Here is an 18752-nt window from a genome sequence, read left to right as displayed (position 1 = left end):
CCTTAGTTTTGTGAACTATATGTCCCGGTTCCATTGTCCTTCTACCAACAGTCCAAACTAAAACCATCTTTCTTGGCAGTCTGGGACTAGTAAGAAGCCCTTTCTGATTTGGCATCCTGTCTTAGGAATCTTACCCTTAAATGGGAGAGTTTGGACTCCTGATCTCTAGGGTCCCTTTGGCTGATTCTATAAAAATACCTTTACCTGTGAGAAATTAACTTGAAGAAACCCCTAGGTATTAAAAAAAGACTTTTATCGAACAAGATTTCGGGAAATAAAACATATGCACTTGGTGGAATGGTTGAATTTCAAAAAAATTTTCAAAATAGAAAATCTGCCGCTAGGAGGCAGTGTTGTCATACAGTTTTAGAAAAGCATATCCAATATAGGTCTTTTTTTTTTTTAAGATTTTTTTTTTTTTTTTTTTTTTTTTTTTTTTGAGACAGAGAATGAGAGAGACAGAGAGCACATGAGAGGGGGGAGGTTCAGAGGGAGAAGCAGGCTCCCTGCCGAGCAGGGAGCCTGATGCGGGACTCGATTCAGGGACTCCAGGATCATGACCTGAGCCGAAGGCAGTCGCTTAACCAACTGAGCCACCCAGGCGCCCCAATATAGGTCTTTTGAGGGAATTTTTTTTTTTTTTAAGATTTTATTTATTTATTTGACAGAGACAGCGAGAGAGAGAACACAAGCAAGGGGAGTGGGAGAGGGAGAAGCAGGCTCCCCGCAGAGCAGGGAGCCCGATGCGGGACTTGATCCCAGGACCCTGGGATCATGACCTGAGCCGAAGGCAGAGGCTTAACAACTGAGCCACCCAGGTGCCCCTTGAGGGAAATATTTTTTAAATAGAAGGATATAAGAATGATTAAATCAAAGGACATGAGAATGGTAGAAAGATATCATGTTTTGTGTGGCAATAAAGTTCTGAAAAGAGTATTAAACGGGCATCCATCTTACATAGTAATAGAACAGTAAGTTGAATAAAAGTTTCTATCATCTATGAATGAAATATGAAATATTGAAACTGATTTGAGAGAAATGGTAGGTAGCAACTTTGTAAAAAAAAGAAAAAATAGCATTTACTCTCCTTTTATTGCTCCTCAGCCACATGCAGCCTCTGAAAGCCATGCCGCTTTGGCTCTATTTCTGTGCACTGGAGGATGAGGGGTGGATTACTAATTATCTTGGTAAGAAAATTCTAGAAATAGCTTTCCCCTTAAATACTGCTGCCTTCTCCTTTAAAACTCAAATACTTGCGAAGTAGGAAGGTTGAGATGAATAAACTGAGGCACAGAAATTTCATGTAAAACTTAAGTAAATTACACAATGGAAATAAGAATCAAATACAAATAGCTGAATAAATTAGTTTTGAAACAGCTAAACAAAGAATGAGTAGAAAGCATCATGAACTTTTTTTTTTTAAGATTTTATTTATTTGACAGAGAGAGACACAGCGAGAGAGGCAACATAAGCAGGGGGAGTGGGAGAGGGAGAAGCAGGCTTCCCGCGAGCAGGGAGCCTGATGCGGGGCTTGGTCCCAGGATCCCGTGATCATGACCCGAGCCAAAGGCAGAAGCTTAACGACTGAGCCACCCAGGCACCCCAGCATCATGAACTCTTAATAGAGTAGCCATGTGTATGTTAATATCATCTTGGGGCTTGAGCTCTCATTGGAGAGTAGACGTTATCAGGTAAAAATATCATAGTTCTCAATCTAGGAAACTTGGATAGAGTTTGGAGAATCCCTATTTTTTTCTTTATTATACTTTTTTTTTTTTTTTTAAGCTACCAAGGTAACACAAGCTCATTGTTCCTTGGCCTTACTGACTGAAAGCTTTTAGGTGGATCCAGTTTTGGGCGGGATGGAGAAAGCCTAGATACTGATGTCTTCTTTCCCCTCCCCACTGGTCTGTATGTTTCTTAGTGATAGTAATGGGTCAGGTAAGAGAGAACAACTCTTGAACTCTGAGAGGATGACTCTGGTCTTTTGATACTTACTGATGATGTCTCATACGATTGACTTTCTAAGAACAAACTTAAAGAAATAGCAAAGTGCCCATATCTGAAGTGTTCCATGATAGTGTTTTTCAAACTGTTGGGTCATAAAATCAATTTGAAGGGTCTCAGCAGGCATGTTTTATCAGTGAGATAGGATGGAAAGGAATGGAATAGAAAATACCAAAATGGCTCACATTTTATTTCAGTGGTTATATGGTATGTGTTTTATTGGGTTATTACATGACTTTTGTTTCTTACTAAGGGTCATGTTCAATAGAACTTGGAAGTCACTTCCCTATAGCACTTTATCTGTCTCAGTCATGTCAGCTCACATCTCATCCTCCTTGCTAACCTGCAACTAACTAAAGTGGGAATGAATATCTGAATTACTTCTCATTGGCCGCAGTGATTTCCCTAATACCTTATGTGTGGTATAGGGAACCTGTTTAAGATTTACTTCTTACTTATTTTGCTTCTAAGTAAATTTCTAAAATATACTTTTAAAATTGTCAAGTGCTATTTGTAGTTCTGTTTTGTTTAGCTACTACCAATTTTATATGTAGCCTGGCATTAACATAAGCATTACTTTTAAACCATCTTTTCCTTATTTTGGGGAACTGTGGCCCAAACATAGAAGTCACTAAAAATGGGTTCCTTTGAGGCTACTGTGCAGATTTAAATTTCTGTTTTTCAAAGAGCTCTTTCAGCTGCTGCTCAGTTGTGGCTTCTTTCTGCTGCATCAGCGCAGCTGTTCCTTTGGTCACTCCCCAGGCGTCAGGCTTTGACATTGAAGGGTTGTATGGCCTGCCCGAGGCTATCCGAAGATTCTCCCAGTATTCCTTCCTGGCCCTGGGTGAACAAAACACACAGCATTAGACTCCTTCCTGAGTATCAGTGTCTATGTGTCACTGGGCTAGAATACCTCTACAGAGCTGTCTTTGGACTCTTGAGAGTATGTCCATTAAAACACATTTATTAATCTGGACTAAAACTTTTTTTCAGGATCTATCGGTCTAAAATTACTTTGAAATTATTATTTTTTATTTAATTTTTATTTTTAATTATTTTATGTATTTATTTTAGAGAGAGAGAGAGAGAGCACGAGCGGGAGGGGCAGAGGGAGAGGGAGAGAGAATCTCAAGCAGACTCCATGCTGAGCACAGAGCCTGATGTGGGCCTAGATCTCACCACCCTGAGATCACGATCTGAGCTGAAACCAAGAGTTGGATGCTTAACCGACTGTGCCACGCAGGCGTTCCCAAAATTATTTTTTAAAATATCTGCATAGGGATCAAAAGCTAAGAATTCAGGATAGGGACATTCTCTGTCGACTTTACCCTACTCCCCCATCCTAACTTTCTGGCACTCTACCTCACGAGGCAGCTGAGCTCCTCAAACCCCGCATCACTTCTGCATGTCTCACCCTGCAGATCCAGCCTCCTCCTCCTTTCTATTTCACTGTCTCCCAGTTCAGGCCTCATCACATCCGATACAATTCTAGCAAAGGCTTCCTCACAGTTTTCTCTGTCTCAAGGCTATTCAAACTTGCAAACCTAACCTGGGACCGCTTGAGATCCTCCCGTGTGATAAGGTCATACATAACTCATGAGAACACATAAAAGTCCGCCTCCCAGTCCTGAGGTGTGTCTGCTATCAAATTCTGTCTCTGATAGTCCCACACTTCTGGTTTCTCAGTACACCATTCTCTTTCCACCTCTCAGAGCTCTCATGTAGGCTCTTCCCTTGTCTGGTATGTAACTCGTCCTTCAAAATTCAGCCCAGGCATCCGCTCTCTTAGAAATTCTTCGTTAACCCTCCTCTGCCTTTTGCCCCCGTGGGCATTAGCTCAGGCCCCACAGCACCTGTGCATGTCTTCATACTTGAACTTACTATGCCAGTTTGAACTTACCTGTTTATCTCTCTGCCTACTAGACCGTTACCTCCTTGGGGCCAGGGCTGTGCCTTGTTCTTGCTACCTCAGCATCCGCAACAGTGTCTGATAGAGTTGTGCAGAGTCAATGTGCTGAACAGAGGGCACCTACTCCCCCTGCTTGGGTGTTCATCCTTCATTCAGCCCCTGCTTTATCTCGTGGCTAGTTAGCCCTTCAAAATACAGCCCCCCAAATCCCTTCTTCTAAAACATCTTTCTGGGGACGTCTGGGTGGCTCGGTTGGCTGAGCGTCTGCCTTCGGCTCGGGTCCTGGTCCCGGAGTCCCGGGATCGAGCCCCGCGTCGGGCTCCCTGCTCGGCGGGGAGTCTGCTTCTCCCTCTGACCCTCCCCTCTCTCATGTTCTCTCTCTCAAATAAATAAAAAAAAGTATCTTTCTGTTAGGCAGAGATAGCCATTCTCTTGTTACTTTTTAAATCTGCGCCTCTACCAAAGCAGTTACTACAGTGTAATCCATTGACTTTCTTATCCGTTTTCCCCAGTAGACTCTGCGATTCTCTGGACAGCTCTTCATTTATTTTCCCAGTGCTCTGCACATTGCCTGATATAAAATCAGTTTGTTTATTGTTCATCTTCCCCACTGGAGTGTAAGTGCTGAGGGCAAAGACCTATCTTATTCACCACTGTCTTCCCAGCTCCAAGAATTGTGCTTGGCACGGAACAGGCACTTAGTTAATATTTGTTTTATGTAGCTTATACTTAAATCTTAACAACCAGTTAATTCAATGTTGTTGAGGGTCCACCACATGGTACTATCCCAGAGCATGAAATCACATTTCATTGCAACTTGCATTATTTATATGCTAAATCTTAAAGCCTTCTCCAGAAATCACTACCTAAGGTTATTCTGTAAATACCTCTGTGAAAGAATTTTTTTTTTCTGTGAAAGAATTTAAGGGGAATAACTGAGTATCATCACACAGCAAATTAGCTATATTCTTTGTTATAACATCACTTGAACATATTCACAATTGAAATGATTTGGTTTGGCAAATATAGTTGAAAAGTTCTCACCTTGCTCTAATCCACGGTTTGGTGTGCATGTCCAAACCACTTCCCCAGCTGCCATGCTTTTCCGAAGCTGGGGGCAAAAAGCCCCTTTCGGGGGCCAGCTCCTCTGCAATTGCCCTGATGTGGTAGGCCTCAAATCCACAGCACCCGCCAATGTACCTGATCCCCAGATTGTAGGCCTCTCTGGCATATTTTTGAATATCCCATCTGGTTGCAACTCTGGGCTCCAGTCCTATAATAAATGGAGTGAATTCTTTATTTAAAAAAATATTCAAGGGACGCCTGGGTGGCTCTGTCGTTAAGCGTCTGCCTTCGGCTCAGGTCATGATCCCAGGGTCTTGGGATCGAGTCCCGCATCGGGCTCCCTGCTTGGCAGGAGGCCTGCTTCTCCCTCTCCCACTCCCCCTGCTTGTGTTCCCTCTCTCGCTGTGTCTCTCTCTGTCAAATAAATAAATAAAGTATAAATAAATAAATAAATAAATATTCAAAATAAACAGCCATAATAGGTATGTAATTTTCAATAATGGAATTAAATAAGTTGTCAATATCTAATTCTTAACTTTAAAAAACTATTGGGTAATTTGTGTTTGCATTTCCAGTATTAAATGCTGTGGTAGCCAACCTTCAAGATAGTTCCCAATGATCCCGTCCCCTCTCATATCAGGTTGGTCTGCGAGACCAATAGAGTATGTCAGCAGGGATCATTAGTGACTTCTGAGGCTGGGTTACACAAGCCATTATGGTTTCTGCCTCAGTCTCTCTTATTCTTAGAACAGCAGCCATGGTGTAAGAATACTCAAGCATCACAGTGGGAAGGCCCATAAGCGAAGGGACTGAGGCCTCCAGCCAACAGACAGCAAGAAACAAACATCTATGCCCAACAGCCAACAAAGGGAGATTGGAAGTAGACTCCCTAGCTCTCATCAGGCCTTCAGATGACTACAGACCTGACCAATATCTGGACCGCAAACTTGTAAGGGACCCTGAGCAAAAACTATCCAGCTAGGCTGCTCCCAAATTCATGACCCACAGCAACTCTGAGATATAATAACTGTTTATTGTTTAAAAGTCCTAAATTTTGCAAAAATTTGTTATATGGGGAAAAACCCAATGCCTTGCCATTCCTCCAGGGTTCTTATAATATCTGAGGGTCCCTATAAAATATAGTACATGATCTAAGGACCTTAGAATGGAATAGGAGGCTGGCCAGGCTGTGGCCCTCTCTGGCTTGATTTTCAGGTAGACTCACCCCCACTTCCCAAACGTGCTTTCTCACTTTTCCCTGACTGCAAGTCCACCCTCACTTCATCTGCTTGGTCTCGTCGTCCAGCTTTATTATGCAGTGACCCAGTGATGGCATCTTCCCTTCCCCCCAAAACTCTACAGTATCTGAGCAACATTCAGAATAGGAGAAAAGTGTCTTGGACATAAATTGGTCTATCCTTTTAATTTTTCTGATGAGAAAATTAAGATCTAGAAGAACTAAGGGTTTATGATTTGGCAACAGAGCTGGAACCAGGGCCACTACCTTTGCTGATCTCACCTGGAAGGGCATCCTTTTTACCAAACTACAGGTAAAAGGTTCAGAGGTCTTTTTTGCTTACTGGTTCTATCTTTTCCTTCTACTGTGGTCCAATATCAAGGAGTTTTTGGCTGTAGGGAGGGAAGCTGGGGGCAAGAGATGAGACATGCTGCCATTTCTTTACTACGAGAAAGCTCTATGGCTATAGATTTGGAAATTTGTCAAACATCAAGACATTGAGATGATTTATAAAACGTCTGTCTTACCAAAGGGGAATTCCGGTAGATCGATGAATCCCTGTTTGTTGCAGTCAGGAGTGTGGTAGGCCAATGGCTGACTCATCAGGTGGGCTTTCAGTCGGGCAGCCTCCAAGCCTTCTTTCATGAGCTTCACTGTTTGTAAACTAATTTTGGGATCAAAATGGCAGTTCACGCCAACGATGGAAGCTCCTGCAAGTGGAAGAACAATTTAGCTTTAGGGATTCATCAGATAGGTAGGCTCAGTTCTCCTCCCTTAATCAGGGAGCTTTTATTTGGAACAGTGAATTGTGAATACAACCTTTGGTTCTTGCTTCCTTGCAAACCTATCTTACCTTTGGGTGGGAGTGATTGCTAATAGGCAGCAAGGGCTTTCTGTGAAAGGTGTTTTGAAGAATCTGTTACAATGTTAGTGTCATTTATGCACACTTGGCTGTCCCTCTTTTTTCCAGAAACTCATTATTAGAGTTTTTTTTAACTCCATAATTTAGAAGTCAATTTTTCAGTCTTTCATACTAATTTTTCAGCACTCCCAGCTGCTCAGTTGCACCTGTGGTTATCATACCACTCATTTGAGGAACAATGTTTCCTTTTAGCAGGCCAATTTAATAATATCACCAATCCAGATTCAGTGGCAAGCGTCTCAGTGGTCCTCACTGGGCTGGGTGTACAGTTTGCTCCTTTGTTCTTGTTCCAATCCTGCCTCCTGTTATTCTTCTGAATCAGGTTTTTTCTTGTTGTTGTTGGGTTGTTTTGTTTTGTTTTGTTTTGTTTTTTTGGGTCAAGAGCACCAATGACCTCAATCTTGCCAAAGCCAGTAGCTGATTCTTTGTTCTCATCTTACTCCACGTCTTGGCAGCATTCAATCTGCTGGACCATCCCTTCCTTCATCAACACTCCCCTTCTCTTGGCTTCTCATGCTCTCTGAGTGTTGCTCCCACCTTGCTGGCTGCTTTCTTTGGATGTTAGGTGCTGAGCCCCCACTCACGACCGAACCTTTCAATCCTGCAGTGTCACAGGATTCCCGTGAGCCATCTTCTCTTCTTCACCTCTACTTCCTTTCCAGTCTCAGGGCTCTCAGTATGAACTATATCAAGAACTCTCCAGACTTCTCTCTCTAACCCGGACCTTTCCTTTGGGTCCCAGACTTGTACATTCAACAGCTCAGTTAACATCTTCACTTGGATCTTGACTACCTTTTTCTTTCTTCTTCTCCTTCCCCCCCCCCTTTTTTTTTTAATTTTTTGGATGTTCTGCCAGCGTTTCTCTTTCCTTGCTTGACTTCATTACAATAATGAATTAATCATAGGTTGGCTACTTACTGGATGTCTATTAGGTATAAGGGTCCTTCTAAGGGGCTATAGAAAAATAAAAATATAAGACATAGTCCCTGACACCAAGGACTTCATTATTTAGCACAGGGCTTCCCTAGGTTTGCTCCATGAAAGTAAGGTTCTATGATCAATTAAGTTAGGAAGTAGGTATTTACTTTGTCCCTTTTTTGGAGACTGTCAATATATACAAACCTGTCAGGCCTGAGAAATTCTGTGTATTGTTCCAATTTTAGTATATGTGCAGCCTAAGTGAGCACTAAGGCTCTGAGAAATTCTGTTGTAAAGAGACCTGCTTAACTTGGTTTAATACAGCATTTTCTTTCTTTCTTTTTTTAAGATTTATTTATTTATTTGAGAGAGAGCGCACATGAGCAGGAGGAACAAAGGGAGAAGGAGAGAGAATCTCAGCCTGATGTGGGGCTCCATCTCATGACCCTAAGCCAAAACCAACAGTTGGATGCCTACAGGACTGTGCCACCCAGGGGCCCCTAACACAGAATTTTCTAAATGTATTTCACTACGGAACGTTCTACTAACATTCTCACAGATTAGAAAATGTCGACTGAGGATATTCCAAATGAGTGGTATAAGTAGAAAATCTTACATTTGCTGAGAGGAAGGCGTGTTCACTTGGGGTAGGGAGGATCATGTAAGGGGACGTGGAGGTAGAATTTGAACTGACATTGGAAGATGGACGAGATTTATTAGGCGGATATTTATTGAGGACCTATTTTGTGCCAAGTGCTGCGCTAGGGCACAGGGCACTCAAAGTTGAGCCAAACAAACATAGTCTCTGCCCTCTTTGATCTTACAGTCTAGTGAGTCAGACATTAAAGAGATAAACAAATGAGACAAGCGGCAAGCGCTACAAAGAATATAAATAGCGTGTAGTGATGTCAAACACTGTGGCCACCTACCTTGAATGGAATGGTCAGGGAATAACTCGATGCAGGCCAAGAATCTCTGCTGGTTAACAATGGGGTGATGAAAGCCTCCTCTGATCTTCCTGAAACAAGTTAACTTGCTTCTTCCCTCCCCCCATTTTTATATTTCCAGTAAAAAGTTAGGATTATTTAGTTTCATTCCTAAATTTAATTGTTACTGTTAAGGACAAATATTCAGTGACTTTCATGAAATATCAGGAGTTGGCTAACAATCAGAAATTAAACATAGCCAATCAAAATCTCCCTGTTCCACAGAATGAGTTGGACTCTTCCACTGACACTGAGCAGCTCTTTGAATTAAAAATGAGGCAGCTTTGGGCGCCTGGGTGGCTCAGTTGGTTAAGCGACTGCCTTCGGCTCAGGTCATGATCCTGGAGTCCCAGGATCGAGTCCTGCATCGGGCTCCCTGCTCGGCAGGGAGTCTGCTTCTCCCTCTGACCCTTCCCCCTCTCATGTTCTTTCTCTTTCTCTCATTCTCTCTCAAATAAATAAAATCTTTAAAAAAATAAAAAATAAATAAAAATGAGGCAGCTTTGAAAACAGTCTGTGAGTTTTCCCTAATTGAAATGAAACCCCATGTTAGGAATGGAAATTATTTAAAAAGACAAATTACATGGCCCCTATTTCATACCGAAAAAAATTTTAAATTTATTATACCAGTTACAAAAAGCAAAGCATATCAGGAATTTATGAAAAGGGAAGAACTTTGGCAAAGAAGGCAACTGACTTAAAAGTTATTGTCTAAAGACCTCAACTTAAGGCTAAAATAAAACACACTTTTTCCTCATGCTCCTTTTGATTTACTGAAATTCTTCCCATTTCTAGGTGTTACACCTTCAGCATAGGTCCAGTTGCCCCTTTCAAAAGGCTGGTATATGTGTGTGTATATATATTTTTTCTTTATTTTACTTTTTTCTCTTTAGGAGTCAATAATGATATTATCAATACTCCTAGGAAAGCACATTAATGGTTTTCCTTTAACAAAAGTAGTATATAATGATTCATAGGTGGACCTGCATTTGTACGTAGTTTTAAAAGACTCACTAACGGCAAACCGGTCAAAATCCATTATCACCTGCTTTAACCAGGCGCACTGCACATTCGCCAGGGCTCACGCCATGCAAATCTCCCTCTGGGCCGATGCACATGGTTGCTGCCACAGGTTTCCCAGATGTTTTCAAGGCTTCCACTGCCCACACAGCCTCTTCAACATGCTCGAAATACTGAAATGAGATCAGGTTAAGATACTTTTTTTATCTTGTTTCTCCCAGATGATTAGAAAACTTATTTTAGTGCTTAAAAATGATCACTAGATGAGTGGTCTTCAAACTTTGAGTTGTGACCCATTAGCATTTTTTTTTTAATGGAATAGAAGGGTGATTACTGTGAACTGCAGTCAAAAGGTTTGAAGAACACTTCATTAGATTAACTGAATCAAATTCAGTAGAAGCCCTAAATTGGAAAAAAGATTTTAAAACTAAATATTTACTAGCCATGACTGGCAACTAATTTCACATCCTCCTCATGAAAGCACAAGGTAGAGAAAATGTACTAAGTGCGTATGTCTCATCTTTGGTCACATCTTTGTTTACCTCGGCAATCAAGAAGTCCACGTTCTTCTTCATAAAGACCTCTAACTGTTGCTGAAATACTTTTTTAACTTCAGTTTCACTCTTGCAACTAAGGTATGAAGGTGTTTGACTCACGCCTCCTGCCACCAAAGCGTCTCCCTCATCAGCCACTTGCCGGGCAATGTCACAAGCAGCTTCATTGACTTTCTGCCCCTAAAATGGGTGAAATAGGATATATCTATATTTTCACGCAGAATTGAAACCAAATTATTATTCAAATGTCCACATTTCAGTTGGCTGTTACCGTAGAGAGATTATTCTAGAAGATGACAGTGATAGAATAGTTCAATTTACCAAGCTGAGCAATTTGCAGTAACACCACCACCAATAATAGTAATGAAAACACTAAATCTAATGATGGTATCTAGGATATTACATACCAAAGCTCTGTGAGAGAATAAAAATCTTTACATAAAAGGATCTGGTACCTTCCAGTGCCTAAGCTGCACTTAGAAAAATACCTAGCAAATAGTGGTGGTGATGATGATGATTTGCTCTTAAGATCAACAAGAATAAACTGTAATTAAAATGACTACAGAATTCATGAATTTTTGTCATTATGTATTTTCTTAGTATATGTGCTGCCGAAGCGAGCACTGTCATTATGTATTTTCTTAAAGGATAAATGTATCGCATGGTATTTTCTAATTACTTAGACATTAAAAATTGACACTTGTCTTCAATAAACCCCAGTGCTGTAGCTCACACAGACTTAGGGAATTTTAGAACTTCTTGTTTTGTGGTGCCTGGGTGGCTCAGTCAGTTAAGCATCTGACTCCTGATCTCAGCTCAGGTCTCAATCTCATGGTTGTGAACTCAAGCCCTGCGTTGGGTTTCATGCTACGCGTGGAGCCCACTTTAAAAAAAAACAAAACAACAAACAAAACAAAAAACAAAACTTTTTCATTATAGGGATTGAGAAATTGTCACTTTGACGGCATAGGTAAATGGTTTGCCCAACATGACACAGTTGATAGCTGAGTCAGGAAGTTTCCAGGGTCACTGTGCCCTTCCTTGTGCCTTTGACCTTTCTCCTACATTGTCCCACATTAAAAAACTGTAAGGATGTAAGAATTCGTAAGGATACCCACTCAGCAACTTAGGAGACTGGGAGAATCATTAATCATTAACTACATCTTCTTTGATATGCTTCATTAAATGCCTTTCTGTCAATTTTGGGGACTCCAGCTAAAACCTCAAAGAGTTATTCACACAGTAATGTATGGTGATTAACATAACATAATAAAATAAAATAAAAGAGTTATTCATACATATTTCTATATTATCTAAAAACTACATTCTGAGTGGGAAAAGTTTCTTTTTATAAAACGCTAGTGAGATTTAGCAGGTGTTCGTTTTTGTCAGGAGAATTAACTGCACAACATAAGAAATCAGCAATCCTGTATCACACATATCGCATTTCTGTAGTATCTAAAAACTCAACATTTTTCTCTATGAGAGCTTTGGTGATGACATGTGTGTCTACTGTGCCCTTCTAAGAATGCCAGGTATGGCTTTACTCACAGATATTTTCTCTGCAACATAGTTTCCCCTGTTCTCCAGTTTGTCTTCACTTGCATAAAAGGTGAAGGTTTGCATGACATTGGATCCAGCTCTGAGGAACTCTCGATGAAGCTGGCGAACTGGGAGATTGAATGAGGAAAGGTATTAATTACTATCAGTTTATAACCCTTGATGCTTTCAAAAGACTACCAGATAAACAGATATGAAAATATCTGCTTGCATTCTTTGCTTGGCACGAGCGCATCCTGAGAGCGAATGAGAGGTAGATCTGGGGGCTCTTGCTACGGAGAAGAGATTATTTCTACCGTGGATGTGGGGCGAAGGGAAGAGGGAGGTCCACAGGGGAGGAATCATTCAACATTTTTGTTGGGCAGAGAAGGTGGGGAAAAGCATTCCCTACTGAGGGAAGGGTTTGAACAAAAAGAAGGAGGCAGGAATAGGCTTGGCATTTGGGGGTGCCGCAGGTGGAGTTGAGGATGTATCAGAGAAGTAGTAGGAGATGCAGTTGGAGAGGAGGCTGGGCTGCAGAGTGCAAGTGGCCCTAGCACATCATCTCAAGGAGTCTAGGCTTCAGACCACAGGTATGGGGAAACAGCAGCATTTCGTAAACAGTTAAATGATGTGATTAGCTCTGTGTATTTGAAAGATAATTTTGGTAGTAGAGTGGAATAAGAACTAGAACAAGGCTCCTAAGCATAGGTCCATGGATGAGTGTCAAATAGCAAAGTTTTCGGGCGCCTGGGTGGCTCAGATGGTTAAGCGTCTGCCTTTGGCTCGGGTCATGATCCCAGGGTCCTGGGATTGGGTCCCGCATCGGGCTCCCTGCTCCTTGGGAGCCTGCTTCTCCCTCTGCCTCTCTCTCTCTCTCTGTCTCTCATGAATAAATAAATAAAATCTTTAAAAAACAAAACAAAACAAAAAACAAATAGCAAAGTTTTCACAGGCTAAAGAAAATATGATGGGGCATTTCCCCCCCATATAACCAATTATATTCAATGTAAGGGATTATCCTTTGCTCTAAAATAGTGGTCCTAAACTCTGGTGGCCCATTAGACACCCTGTAAGCTTTTTTAAAAATAATGGATGCTGGGGTCAAGTCCACAGATATTCTAATTTAGTTGGAAGCTGATTTTTATCTTCCATTTTGCTGAGAACCACCATTCCGAGTGACTGGGGAAAATGCTCTTTTTATAAAATGCTAGGGAGACTTAGCAGGTGTTCATTTTTGTCAGGAGAATTAACTGCACAAAGTAAGAAATCAGCAATCCTGTATCAGCCCCTGAAATCTATTTTGAAATTTTAGTGGCCTTTCAAAGCCAAAGATCTAGGAGTGACTACATTAGAGGCTTGGAAATTTTTAGGACACTGGAGTTCCTAGCCCTTTCGTCTGGTACCTTTGCATCCCGGAGGCCTAGTACAATGCAGAGAACATAGGAAGCTCAGTGTGGTTTTTAAATGAACAAATCAGTGAGGCCAGGATTCATCTGAATTTCAGAACATGGGTTTCTTTCTTTTTTTTTTTTTTAAGATTTTATTTATTTATTTGACAGCGAGAGAGGGAACACAAGCAGGGGGAAGGGGAGAGGGAGAAGCAGGCCTCCCGCAGAGCAGGGAACCTGAAGCGGGGCTCGATCCCAGGATCCTGGGATCATGACCTGAGCCAAAGGCAGACGCTTAATGACTGAGCCAGCCAGGCGCCCCAGAAAATGGGTTTCTAAGCGTGGAATCTCTAGTTCTGAGAGGGAACTTAAAAGCATGCCTAATGAGGAAGCTTCAGACATGTTTTAATTAGCAACAGAACCAATTAAAGACATTTTATTTGGAGCCCCTGTTCATCGATCAAACACAGAGCTTCAGTGGTTGGATTAGTACGAAGGGCCTATCGATGAGGTCCCCATACACTAGGAGGAAATGGTTTCTAAACAGGAAGTCCACCCAGCTGGTCCTTGGGTGGATTTCCAGAGACTGTTAAAAAAACCCTGGAATGGTGTGCAAATTGTGCATATGTACGTTTTACATGGCATTTTACACCCTTTTATTAGATTTTCCTAGAGGGTAGCGGCCCAACCCCTTGATCTTAATCGATTTGATTGTTCTACCATGCTTCTTAAAGCTGCAGTGCTTCTCAAGTGTGACCCAACTTAGACTCACCTGGGGGCAATGAATATGAATTCAGATTCCCCCAAACCCCGCCTCCCAGATCCAGCAACCTTAATTCTTTGCTGAATTCTATGCTGATTCCACTGGGTGCAAGAACCACAACTTCTGGCATTGACTTTAGTAGGAGAATTAGTGCACTCAAATAAGCCCCAAATTCTCAAGAAACAGATGGCCAGGAGATAAACGTGCTGTTTCTGTATTAAGAAAGTCAAAAGCAATATCAGAGCAGTTTCTCTTGAGCTCCTCCATTGTATAACTTTAAAAAACTTTAAAAAATGTGACTTGGGCACTCCCTCTGCCTCTGCCTCTCTCTCTCTGTCTCTTATGAATAAACTGAAAAACTCTTATGAAAAATAAACTGTGATCATCCAACATGTGAATCTGTCCTTACATACCTAGCACAGTGCCCAGCAGGCAATAATAGATGTTGGGAAATGTACCATAAATGTATCTGTTTGATAGTATGCTCCTAGGCCATCACTGCAGTGCTCTTTCATGAGAACTTAGAATAGAGCTATGCACCAACCTGCTTCTGGATGTTCCACAGCAGCTTCTGGGGTCCAGGGGCCTGCCTTCACGTAGCCCCTCTTCTCGAGTGCAAAGACAAACCCTCCATCTCCAATCACAACTTCTCCAGAGTTTAAACGTTCTAGGATGCCCTAAAATTATAGATGAGGGGGAAGGAAAGGAGTTACTTCAGTTTTTAAGACAATTTTCTATTTTTAGTACTTTTGCTATCATATTCTTGAGACGTATGATTTCTTTAGAATTCTCAGAAAGTACATGTATTTATAAATTCATGACTATAAGGCAAACAATCAGAATTTCCATTTTCATTTCACATAATGAAAATGTGTGTATACATGTGCTGGGGGTGAGGGTTTTTCAGAACACATTAAAGAATTTAAAATTTTAATTTTTAAAAAAGATTTTTTAATTTATCTATTTAGAGAAGGAAAAGGTTTTATTGTAAAGCTTCAAATGAATACTCAAGCACACATTCTTAGAATGGTGAAAGCTAGTCTTCCTGTTCTATGGATAAGCAGTCCTTACAGTTGGCCTTGACCCCGGCTGTCTCCCTGGGGGCCTCTGTCAGCCAGGCGGGGGCAGGGCACTTTGACACCCCGGGGTCAAGTATATTCCCTCCTCCCTCCGTGCCTCTTTTCCCACCAACCCAACCATAGTCTGGCGGTCAGTCTGTCTGTCTGCTCCATCCATCTATACATCCTTCCGTCCATCCATCCACCCCCCAATCTAGTCTGGATTGAAACACTCATCCCAACTAGGGAAGAGATATGAGTGTCATTAATCAGGTGCTGGAGCTGCTGGGTTTTTGGTTTTTAAATCTTATTAACAGCCCTTAATTCAATATCTTACAGCCCCTGGGCCCGTTCACCCCCGCCGGATTGAATGGTACATTTTGTTGTGATCGCAGAAACCAAACTGTGGGCGAAAACTTACCATGGCCCAACCAACGCGTTAGCCTTGTTGCTGCGGCGGGACCGGGAAGCTTGCACGCAAGCACCCGGCAGGGAGGCGGCCCCGGGATTCCGCGGCACCCGTCGGGGCGGGGGCGGGAAACGGTCGGAGCCCGGGCCGCGCGCCTCCCTGGCCGGCCCGCGGAGGGCGCAAAGGGGCGCGCATGGCAGCGCAGGCACAGACGCGGGGTGGCTGGGGCGCGCCCTAAGGAGGCCCCTAGTCCCCCCGCTGTGGGGGAGAAACGTCGTGCATTTGGGTCTAGGAGCCGCACTTCTCTGGGAGTGCTCTCGTGTTGGGATGCGGGACTCAGAAGATGTTGGGAGTCTTGGAGTTCTGGGGGTGTCCTCGAGTCCGGGGTCACGTAGATCTAGGGCGCGCTCGGGCTATGGGCAGGGGTGTTGGGGGGAGCTCAGAGGCACCTTGGAGTCCTGCCGAGAAGTTATGGGAGCACCTCTGGTCACAGCCGGGCTCCGAGGACCCCTCTGCACTTCCTGAGGCTGGGGTATGGGGCCGGTGGGCCGAGACTTAGAGCCCCCGCAGAGATGGAGAACGCCCTCGGGTTCCCCCCGCAGACTCACCCTCTTGGTCTTTTTGCCCCCAACGGGTGCCATCTTCGAGGTGTCCAGACGGATGCTAGGCACGGATGCGGACCGACGAACGGTGCGTTACCCCGCGCGAATCCGGGAGCTGCCCCACCGCGGTGGGCAGGCTCTTTATACTGTGTGCTGAGCGCGGGGTGGGTTTCTCCAGCCTTAGCCCGTCCAACACGGGCCTTGCGTGGGAACACGCCTCCCCAGCGTTTTTTATTGAGGCCTGGCGGCTAGTTGGGCAATTGCCCTGCGGAGATGATTGAGACTGTCCTCTCAAATCGGTGAACACACAAGACAAGTAAAATAAGAAAAAATAATAATGAGGTTGCCACTCGCTCAGGTTTCTACCTTACCTATGCACGGCACCTCCCCACCCCAGCTCCCCCACCGCATAAAGGGGCCCCGACCCTGATTTACCTCTCTCTTGTCTGGACATTACCCACTTCAGACACCAGAGGAGGCCCCTAAGAATTCCATTCATGCACAAATATTTGTCAAAGGCCAGGATACAAGGTTATTGAATGAGGATGCGATGCCCTGAAAGAACTTCAGTCTGAAGTGTGATCGCCGTGAAATACATCCAGTAGTTACGCAACAAAATGCAAATGTAGCATTTACAGAAGGGTCTGATAGGAACTCTGAATTAGTGGGTATGTTCAAAATGACCATCTGCCCTTATACCCCAAAATGCGGTGCAGTTTCTAATAACACAGTAGTTTCTTGTAAGAATAGCTTTGCAATATTTAACCAGGACAGACTTCTAACATCTATATATCATAGTGGAAATACACCTTAGACACTTCAAAATTCAGTTCAAAAACTGTGTGTAAAAACCTATAGGCATCAGAAAAACTGGAAGGAAATAGTTGGAAATGTTAATAGTAATTATCTGACGATGGTGGAATTCGGGTTTGCTCTTCCTTCATTCATTATATTTTACTGTATTTTCCAAAATATGTTTACAATGAGAACACACAGATTTTAAAATAATAAAAAACATTACTTTAAAAAATCTACAACATGACAGTAAGTATCCTAGAGGACAACTAGAAATCTTGAAACAGAGTTCAGAACCTTTTACCCAAACAAAAGCACACAAGGAAATTTTGTATGTGCAACAATAGCTTCCATTTCAACATATGCAAAGAAGGAAATTACTGTAGCAAATGATGAATTAATAGAAATTTAGTTTTTAAGATGATGTGCACTCGAGATACAACTGAGAAAGTAGAAAAGTCCTTTTGGTTGTGATAACTGTCAAGTTGAAAATGGAAAAAAAAAATGTAAGAATGATGGATGCATATATTGTAATTTAAATAATGTAATGTTTCAGTTGCCCAGCAAGAATGAGGCATGAGGTAATGTCATCCTTCCCAATGCTTTTTCGACCATTAAAGCATGGACTGTCTGAGTAGCTAATAGTTTAGTTAATGCACTGAATACTTATAGTTGTACCCTGATGAGTATTGGAGAAAAGAACAGCTTCGGAACAGCTGTGGCGGCTGGGAGTAGATGTAGTGGTGAGTACCAGGCGCTAGGGGGTGGTATCAGGGCTCTGACAGTAAAAGCTGAACGCAGACGTTCTCAATTTCAGCGTTCCAAATTTAGCAAAACTTAAGAGAGATTTTAAAACATTAGCATTTAATTTAAAAATGAATTGTGAATTTTTAGTAGATAATATAGACACATGGCAAAATTTTAAAAAGTCTTTCCCCAGCTGCTCCTCCCAGTACAAGTCCTCCCGGAGGTAACCATTATTCCCTAGTCTTCCAGAGGAACTCTATGCATACCTAAGTGTATTACATGTATGGATAAGGATTTGTATTTAAATATAGGAAGTTTTAGTTATTTAAACACTTGTCCACCTCCAACTTTTCCAAAATAATTTATGGGCAGTTGAAATATTTTTGTTTTTTCCACAGCTTCTCAGTTTGCTATCATACCTCCCCACCCCCATCCCAGTTAGGGCCATTAAACAGAATTCAGTCACCTAGTAGTTCCACAATAAATAATAATATCCACAGTTCACTGTTTACTATGTGCGAGGCACTCTATTAGGCCTTTTACATACACAGTATTGTTTACCCCTCACAACTCTGTGAGGTAGGCACCCTCACTTTGCACTCAAGAACTATGAGGTCAGAAAGCTAGAGCAGTTATCAGTGTGACTTCTAAACTTCCTTTGCCCCATTCCCAAAGGACTAAGTTCACTTGCATACCACCTGGGGAGTGAATTCTGTAATAGCTGTTCTTGGGAGGCTGCCCATGTTCTCTGTTCTCTGCTAGAGCAATGAGATGACCGAGGTCATAACACTGAAGGCTTTGGCCTCTTACAAAGCTGTTTGGGGTTAAGT

At 42.4% G+C, this 18752-nt stretch overlaps 1 protein-coding gene across 1 annotated transcript; it reads right to left on the bottom strand.

Moving 5' to 3' along the window:
• Positions 1 to 1586: 1586 nt before the first annotated feature.
• Positions 1587 to 16419, bottom strand: BHMT (betaine--homocysteine S-methyltransferase). Its single transcript, XM_045897174.2, has 8 exons — positions 16387 to 16419; positions 14856 to 14988; positions 12170 to 12288; positions 10607 to 10798; positions 10090 to 10237; positions 6746 to 6928; positions 4961 to 5189; positions 1587 to 2847 (listed from the first exon to the last, which is right to left on the bottom strand). Exons 1-8 carry the CDS (start codon positions 16417 to 16419, stop codon positions 2661 to 2663), a joined length of 1224 nt encoding a protein of 407 aa, XP_045753130.1. The 3' UTR covers positions 1587 to 2660.
• Positions 16420 to 18752: the final 2333 nt, after the last annotated feature.

The sequence above is a fragment of the Mirounga angustirostris genome, unplaced genomic scaffold (assembly GCF_029215605.1).
Source record: "Mirounga angustirostris isolate CCGP_5_RB_7025 unplaced genomic scaffold, mMirAng1.0.hap1 SCAF_7, whole genome shotgun sequence".
Lineage (NCBI taxonomy): Eukaryota > Metazoa > Chordata > Mammalia > Carnivora > Phocidae > Mirounga > Mirounga angustirostris.
Note: the sequence above shows the minus strand (reverse complement) of the source record. Positions and strands in the feature narration are given on the sequence as shown.